Here is an 8,998-nt window from a genome sequence, read left to right as displayed (position 1 = left end):
TTGGCCCTTTTCCGTATAACATATAAAGAAGAACCCTCTTAGGCATTTTTGTTTAAGGATTGCTTGCTTTTTGAATAGAAGGAAGTGGAAGAGCAGAGGTTATTTTGGTAAACTGACGCATGAGCTGAGGCTCCCTTTTTTTCTTAAACGAGTTACGATATTATTGTCACTTTTGAAGAGAGTACATATGGAGGAGGAGGATATACCCTTGCCTTCTATACCAAAAAAGAGCATTGTACAATAGCACCCAACTGTCATAGCCAAAAAAAAAAAAATACTAAAGTGGCAATAACGTTGTTATTTCAAGGAGGCTCAAGAAGAGGCCGCTTGGTTTTCTCTTCTTGACTTGAATCGAAGGAATCTGCCATCTGTCAGCATTTAGAAGCCCTCTAACCTAACGAGGCAGTGAATCAAAATTAGTGTAAGTGCAATCATCGACAGAATTTTGGCTCAATGATGCTAGTTATCAGCGAATCTGTTAGCTTCTCTAAAACAGTGCTGGGTAATAACACCATGGCCTTGTACTAGTTCTTTAAGTTGTATAACAGTGTCACCCTTAAGGTTTGTGAATTGTGACTCTGTGATTGCTGAAAATTTTGAAAGAAAACTCATGTATTTTGCATGAAATGTAGTTTGACAATGAGTGCACATTTTTTTGTCCTCCTTTTGTAATAGTTTTTAAGCCATAAGGGTGCCTTAGTAGTTCTTCCAGATCTTCTTAGACTAGCCTCTACCAACCCATTATCAGGAACTTCAACTCCTAATTCATTGTCAGGAATTTCAACACCTTGGACTTCTTCTTCCCCTTCACCATCAAAAACTTCTTTTTCTACTGCATTGGCACCAGGGGTGTACATGAATCGGGTTGGTTCGGTTTTTATCAAAACCAAAACAAACCAACTATATCGGTTTGGATTGCTTCGATTTTGTCGGGTTTTCGGGTTTTTTTTTTGTTACATGAATATTATTCCAATCTTACTTTGTTAAAGTTATAGATAAAGTTTTGATAGGTGAATATATGTTTAGTAAATATTGAAAAATTGACGAACATATGATCTATTAAAATATTCGAATGAGAGAATTTTTTTAATAACATATGATAGTTATTTTCTTAGTCGTCTAACAATAATTTTCATTAATGTATGCTTTCAAGGTCAACACGTGAGAGGATCCCAAATATTTCGATATTTTTTAAAGTAATTTTAATATAAAGTCCTAAAAATATATATATAAATTATTTATTTATATGTCGGTTTGGTTCGGGTTTTTTTACTCAATACCAAACCAAGTCAAACCAAACTTTGTCGGATTTTTTAATCGATTTGATTTAATTTTTCGGTTTGGTGCGATTTTCCAGTTCTATTTTAACACCCCTAATTGGCATGATCACAACTGATAATATCATCAGAAGAATGGGTAGTTTCACTAGCATCAGAAGTATGAGATGCATCTTCATGACCTTCATAAGTGTATGTGTAAGCTCTTATAAGTAGAGATTTATTCCATGTGAAATTAATATATGGCTTTGCAACTTCGAAGATATTTATATGTTTTTGTGTCTCAAATTATCTATCGTGATTTCTAAAAATAGTTGTCTTAAAATAGTAAAGTTAATTATTTTCTTCATTTTACCCTTAATAGTAATTGTTCTTGAAGATGGAGATAGCACATAAATAGAGTAAATATTCAATGAAGAGAGATTATATCTTAAGACATAAATAAGGATAAAATAATACAAAACTCCTTCTAATTAATATTTTCTTAAGGGACGTATAAAAGAGAGACACGACAAATAATTTCTGATGGAGAAAGTACTTTATTTTCGTGAAAAACACATGCAGCCGAATTTAAAAGGGTTACAAGCTCTATTTTTTTCTAAAATTAAATCGAGCCATCTTTATTGTCACACTTCTCAAATAAACGAATATATTTAGAGAGGAAGTAAATGATAATTTAAATTTGTAATCGAAGTATAGTTACTTTACACAATTCAAATTAAATAAGAAAAATATTTATACAAATAAAATTTTATTAGATTTGAATAATTACATATTAGAATTCATAATATCTATAATTATTATACTCTTTAACTGAACGTCAAATTCTAAAAAGATTTTGAAATAACACTTAACAAGTATACGTTAGGTATACAACAACAACAACAACAACAACAACAACAACAACAACAACAACAACAACAAAATCTAGTATAATCCCACAAGTGGGGTCTGGGAAGAGTAGTGTGTACGCATATCTTTACCCTTACCTAGAAAGTAGAGATGATATTTCCGATAGACCTCGGCTCAAGAAAAGATGAAAAGAAAGTAGTAGTAACAAGCAGTAATAGAAGCAAGAGAATCAGAAAACAAAGCGAAAGGAACAACATGTAGTAGTAGAAATCTACCAATAATAAAATACTTATAAGATTAACACTAATACTACTAGTTTGGGAAAGAGACACTCACGACTACCTACTAACCTTCTACCTTAATTCTCGACCTCCATCCTTTTCTGTCGAGGGTAATGTCCTCGGTAAGCTGGAGAGCCGCCATATTACTAATTAACCCCTCCCCCTCCCCCCTTCCCCCAATATTTCTTTGGACTACCTCTACCTCTTCTCGGACCTCCCCAAGGCCAACCTCTCACACCTTCTTACTGGAGCATCTATTCTTCTCCTCTGCCAATGCCCAAACCATTTAAGTCTTGCTTCCCCCATCTTATCCTCCACCAGAGCCACTCCCACCTGGCCCGAATGTCTTCATTCCTAATCATATCAATCCTGCTAAGCCCGCACATCCATCTCAACGTCCTCATCTCTGCTACCTTCATTTTCTATACATGTGACTTCTTCACTCACCAACACTCTACCTCATACAACATAGTCGGTCTAACTACCACTCTATAGAAATTACCTTTAAGTTTAGGTGGTACATTCTTATCACATAAAACACCGGAAGCGAGCCTTCATTTCACCCACACTGCTCCAATACGGTGCACAACATCCTCGTCAATCTCCATATTTTCTTGTATAATAGACTCAAGGTACTTGAAACTATCTTTTTTGGGTCCCGCTTCATCGGTCCTAGCACTAACTTGCACTACAAGTATTCTGTCTTGGTCCTACTCAACTTGAAACTTTTTGGACTAGTCCAGGGTCCGTCTTCAAATCTCCAATCCCGCGTTAATGTTGCTCCGCATCTTATCAATCAGTACAATATCATCCGCAAATAACATACATCAGGGCACTTTCTCTTAGATGTGGCGCGTCAGTGTGTCCATTGCCAAGGCAAATAGTTATATAATTAACAATAGTTATATAATTTTTTTAAAATGTATATAAATTAATATAGGGTACACGCGCAAAACAGACTAGTATATATTATATGTTAAATCTTCTTTCGTATATTTTGACTCGATGAAATTTTGGGGCATCAGGCATCACTGCCTGCAAGTTGATGCTTTCTTTACAGCCTTGTGTCCTTCCTCCAGAAGTACACAGATATTGGGGGTTTTAGTGGCTCTCTTGTCTTGCTAGAGTCAGTTTTGGTAGCTTTTCTATTCAAAAATAAGAGAAAAGAATACCTTTAATCTGGCCCTTTGGCCTTTGGTATTGAGTCATTGACCCCTTCTAATCTGGGTCCCTTTTTTAATCTATTACGGTTTTCTTTTTGTTTGGGGGTGGATGTGGGAGAGGAGAATAACACGAGTTTCTTCAAAGAAATAAAAGTCTTTTCAACGGATCGGATGAGCTGAAAAAAGATTGGAGTGACAAAGCGAGAAGTGAAAATAGAAGAAGATTAATTGCTTTATTTGACAACAAGATAAACAGATAAGGTTGATTAATGGCTCATGTCATGTTTGTTTCCTCCACTAGAAAACTCGTTGATTGGATATGCTCCTATATCTTTTCTCTTTCTCCCTATTCTTTCTCTTTCAAATAACAATTGCATAGAATTACTGTTAATGATTACTTATTATCTCTCGTTAATACAAGATCAATTAATTATGTTCATCAAAATTTACACAATTAAAAAAAGTAGAATTTTTGTCTCCAATAAAATCTGAACTATGATCTCTCATAGTTTTCACACGTCTCATTGAATCAGTCACATTTTCGGATGCTTATTCTTGCTCTCTGTCTTGAAATATCATTTTTCAAGTTGGGTCAGAATTTTCTATCAAAATGTATGGGACCGTCAATCATTGAATCAACACAACATAACAAAAAGACCTTTCCCTCGACCCCATCTGCACCTTCAAAGATATCTCCAAAAACTTATCCAAACAAGTTGAGGAATAAGTTATGATCAGCTATTTGAATTCTTATTGACCATAATTCTCAAGTTATATAAAATTGAAAAGTGATTATACATTTTTTAACATTTAATACTATAATATCATTAATTGGGCATGAAATTATATTCCTTTCAATCGTCTTTTTTCATTCTCTGGTGAGAAAAAATATCTCAAAAAAAAAAAAAAAACACTTTTAGGTGCATTCATCATTCACCCCCGAACTCTATACTAGTCTTTATCTTTTCTCTTGTTAGTCTGCTGATACCGATATCAAATATATATTAACACCAAAAACGTGGACGGCAGGATTCGAACCTGCGCGGGCAGAGCCCACATGATTTCTAGTCATGCCCGATAACCACTCCGGCACGTCCACCAGATGGATATCCATCTTTCCTCTATTAGTTTATATATATATATATATTTCCATACCATAATAACATAGAGTTTGACACCTTATTTCTGGGACACACACAGAAATCAGAATAACCATCCCGTTCCATAATTCGCAGCACTACGGTGTATGCGTGGGCGTCAAATTTTTTATCTGACCTATTGGACATATTCTAGCACATAGACAACAAAAGAAAATAAGAAATGTATTGTAAAGACTTGTTGACATATTTATTTCAAGGAGCAACATCCTAATAATAGGTCTTTATTTTCTAGACTTTCGAGTTAGGGGGTTGTGCGTGTGCTGGCGCATCAAATGCTTGACGTCCTCTAGCACATATCAAACAAAAGTAAAGGAGAAATGTAAAAGTTTTATTATACAACTGGTAACGCTTTTATAACTTGAAATTTGTAAATGTTAACATCAGAGTAAGTAATGAAAGTTTGAGATGTAAGAGGTGATAATAATGTGCGTCATCAGAACAAAATTAATTATGCATAAAATGCATTAGCCTGTAATAAGATATGCATTAATTTGGACCATGAAATGCTTAAAAGAAAGACAATACCAGATGGAGCTCAGAGCACAATCTTCTCTCATGGTTGTTCAATCATTTTGGATTGATTTATTATGATCTTTTATCATCCAAGTCTTTTAGGAAAACATCCTTCTTTCTTTCTTTCTTTTTTAAGGCTAATTTATCACCCAGGTACGAGCGTTCTGTAATTTTCCTTCCAAGGACACCGTTACTAGCTCTATTAGAAACGTCCAACAGAGGATCTAAGATAACCTTTCAAGCATCTAAGCACGTTGAGTATATCATACTGTAAACAATTCAAGTACCACATGATACATGAACATGCATACAAATGGGGATAAGTGCTGTTAAAATGGGTTAACGATAGGACAGATAGAACAGAGGCCCCAATGTGTCAATTACTATTACATACTCCAGTAAATGGAAACGACTTATGTACCGAATGTTACAGTGCCAAATTCAGCAACAACTAAAAGTATCCACATCCTACAAGCTCCAATGGTAATTGCTATGCTAGAAACAGCATATGTTCGAACTTTTATACCTTTGGGCCCCAAAGTCATATCGTTCCTGGCAAAAGATCACAGTAGTTAAAAACGGAACTATGTGGGTGGGTGGGGGCGGGGGTGGCATATCAGAAAAGATTCATTTGCACGACAGAAAATAAAGACGATAGATCATATATGTTAATATTTGGCTTGTAAAGTATTACCCCGAAAAAAAAAAGGAAACATGAAAAGATCAGGAATTTTACCTCAGGTGTGCAAGTAGTTTGCAGCCATCATCAATTCCAAAGTGATCTCAGGTTCAATATGAAACTCTGTTTCCTTGCCACTGCAGAAAATAAAATATTTCCATATTAGTCCAACCAAACAAAATCTATGGCATAAAAGAAGGGGAAGGAGTTACTTCATAAGATCAAAAGGATAGGAAATCCAAAATACCAACACCCAATAGCTCATGTCTGGGGCTTCTAGATATGTGATCCACAACAAAAAATGGTAAATATTAAAACCCTTTTCACTCTTTTAGCAGCTAGTTCACTAACTCAGATGTTGCATAACAGAAACAAGCAAGATACTTCCAAAAACAATGTGTTACTTGAGCATGAAGCAGCATCACTGAGAAAATCTCTATCTTACAACAAATTAGCATACCATATGGACCAAACAAATGCTTATCCCCAACCGCGTAGATGAAGCAAAATTCGATTCAATGAAGCATTATCTTAGACTAAATTTGAGGTGGTAATCGTCTTTATAAATATCCAACGCTCTCCTCAAAGCTACAAGAAAGACTAATCTTAACTACTAAAGATTTACTGATGTAGAGCTGGTAGTTGTACCACAACAAATTGTAACACGAGATAGTCCAAAAAATTGCATCCTTCAGTAAGAACATCATAACAGGTGAAGAGGTAGCAAGTTTCAGAATTTGCATCATTCTTTGGTTGTAACTGCAGCACTACTCATTCATTTCGAGCCTAGTTGCTGAAAATGAAGAAGTTACACAGGGAAGTCTGGATTTTGCATTGTTCTTAGGGTAGTACACTGCAGCCCTATTCATTCATTGCAGACTGCAGCCCTACTCGTCCATTCCTTTGAGCCTTCTTGCTAAAACTGAAGAAGTTGAAGAGGTAGAAAGTCTGAGGAGGAGTTTGCGTGGTTCTTTTGGTACTAGACTACAACCCATTCATTCATTCATTCATTTTGTTGAGCCTACTTACTAAAATGTGAGTCTCACCTTGATGAAGTTGCATAAGCTTGCATACTTCCCATTTCCATGATATCTAACATCTAGATATGGCTTATGACCTCATTTCATCAATAATGAAATTCAAGACTACACTTCAGCAGCTTAGTATTTCCAAACTTAACGGCGTAAAGCTGAACCCAGGAAAACTTAGGACAGACCAAAAAAACTAAAATCTAGTTTAGCACGCGACGAAACCTTGTGGAGACAAATATCTATATCATGATCTATATGAGGCTGACCTCATCTAAGAGTAGACCTCCCTAAAAGTATTTTAGACCATCCTGGTATAAATGTAAATAGAGCTATAATTTCAATAATCTATATTCAGTACAATAATCAAAGTGATCATACTTAAGACTCCTTATTGCCCCAAGAAAAACTTGGGATCTGAATAGAGACCAATACAAGTACATGAGCATGGCCTAGTTTACAGCTAGTTCATATAACCTACGTAAGGTATCAAGAATCTTAAATAGAAACAACATAATAATGCAAATGCTTCTCTTAAGCCCACAAACTACTAAACACAGAAACACCTGAAAATCTTAAAACATGGATACCGAAAATCATATCACGGATTTTTTATGCTATTGCCAGGTAAGCTCATAGCTCAAACATGATACATCAAATTACATAAGAAAAATGATGCCCAATGTAGTTATAAGTCCCTTTGAATTAAAAGGTGAACTTGAATTCTATTACTATACAGAAATCAACATAAGACAAATCATAGTAGTATGTCAGAAGAATTTCTCGAGTTTAAAATAAATGAAGATATAACCTTGCATATTGAAGGGACCAGTAGAAGTACTGGCAGATCTTCTCGAGAATGGTGGTGCTAATCTCCGGAAAAGTCACCTCCCCATGTTCTGTCTCAGCAAAACTCCCTATACCCAAAAAAGAAATTGTAAGAAAAAACAATCACATGCCATCAAATAGATCATATTTTTTGCTCCGATTACTATGAATTTTGAGCAAATCGAAATGGGCAAAAATAAAAGCCCTAATTGAAATTAAAAAGAGATAGACCTGGAGAAGTGAGCATGTTACGTATGGTCTGAGAGACCATTGCAGCCTTCTTATCGATTATGAATTCGAAGCCTTCGGCGCTTATTAGCTTCACGGTATCCTCTTTCTTCATCTTCGCCGATTGGTTAATGCCCCCAATTGATCAATTTGCTTGTGAAAACAATAAACCAAAAAGACAATATTTTATACTCGTGTGCAGATGATAAAGAAGAAAAAAGGGTTGCAAGTTTCGGTCATTAACAAATCCGAACCGAAATTCAATGGATCGGGTTGGAAATTGGGTATTAGAGGAGTTGGGCCATTTGTACATGGTATGCCCATTAGAAATATTAGTTTAACACCATATACAATTAAAATATTTATTTTATTATGTATATCTATTTTATAAATTTATTTTATCATATATATCTATTTTATAAATTTATTTGACCATGTATACCTACTATATTCCAAAATAAAATACTATATATTCTAAATTAAAATATTGCGATATGTTTGGTTTGAGTACTATATTCCAAGTTAGAATACTGTAGTATGTTGGTTAATAATGTATTCCAAATTAAAATACTTTTGTATGTTTGGATTAAATAATATATTCTAAATTAGAATATTGTGGTATGTTTACTTTGAATATTATATTTCAAATTAGAATATTATGATATTTGGTTTGGATAGAAATTGTATTCCAAACTAGAATATTATGGCATGTTTAGTTTAAATATTGTATTTCAAAATTAGAATATTATGATATGTTTGGTTTAAATATTGTATTTTTCATTAGAATAATATGGTATGTTTGGTTTGGATACTGTATGGCATGTTTAGTTTGAATATTATATTCCAAATTAGAATATTGTAGTATATTCGATTTGGATTGTTTTTCAAATTAGAATATTGTAGTATATTTCATGTTGGCCTGAATGAGTTTGTTTTGATGATTGACAAAGGAACACATGCATGAACCAGGTCCATGGGCAGTGTACACG

General features: G+C 34.4%; 1 protein-coding gene and 1 non-coding gene across 2 annotated transcripts; both read right to left on the bottom strand.

Moving 5' to 3' along the window:
* Positions 1-4,590: 4,590 nt before the first annotated feature.
* Positions 4,591-4,672, bottom strand: TRNAS-AGA (transfer RNA serine (anticodon AGA)). Its single transcript has one exon. It is a non-coding gene; the product is annotated as a tRNA-Ser (tRNA).
* An 809-nt stretch (positions 4,673-5,481) lies between these two features.
* LOC107829727 (uncharacterized) lies at positions 5,482-8,204 on the bottom strand. The gene is made up of 4 exons (XM_016657194.2): positions 8,013-8,204; positions 7,765-7,870; positions 5,983-6,062; positions 5,482-5,798 (listed from the first exon to the last, which is right to left on the bottom strand). Exons 1-3 carry the CDS (start codon positions 8,122-8,124, stop codon positions 5,984-5,986), a joined length of 297 nt encoding a protein of 98 aa, XP_016512680.1. The 5' UTR covers positions 8,125-8,204; the 3' UTR covers positions 5,482-5,798; position 5,983.
* Between the last annotated feature and the right edge of the window lie 794 nt (positions 8,205-8,998).

The sequence above is a fragment of the Nicotiana tabacum genome, chromosome 22 (assembly GCF_000715075.1).
Source record: "Nicotiana tabacum cultivar K326 chromosome 22, ASM71507v2, whole genome shotgun sequence".
NCBI lineage: Eukaryota > Viridiplantae > Streptophyta > Magnoliopsida > Solanales > Solanaceae > Nicotiana > Nicotiana tabacum.
Note: the sequence above shows the minus strand (reverse complement) of the source record. Positions and strands in the feature narration are given on the sequence as shown.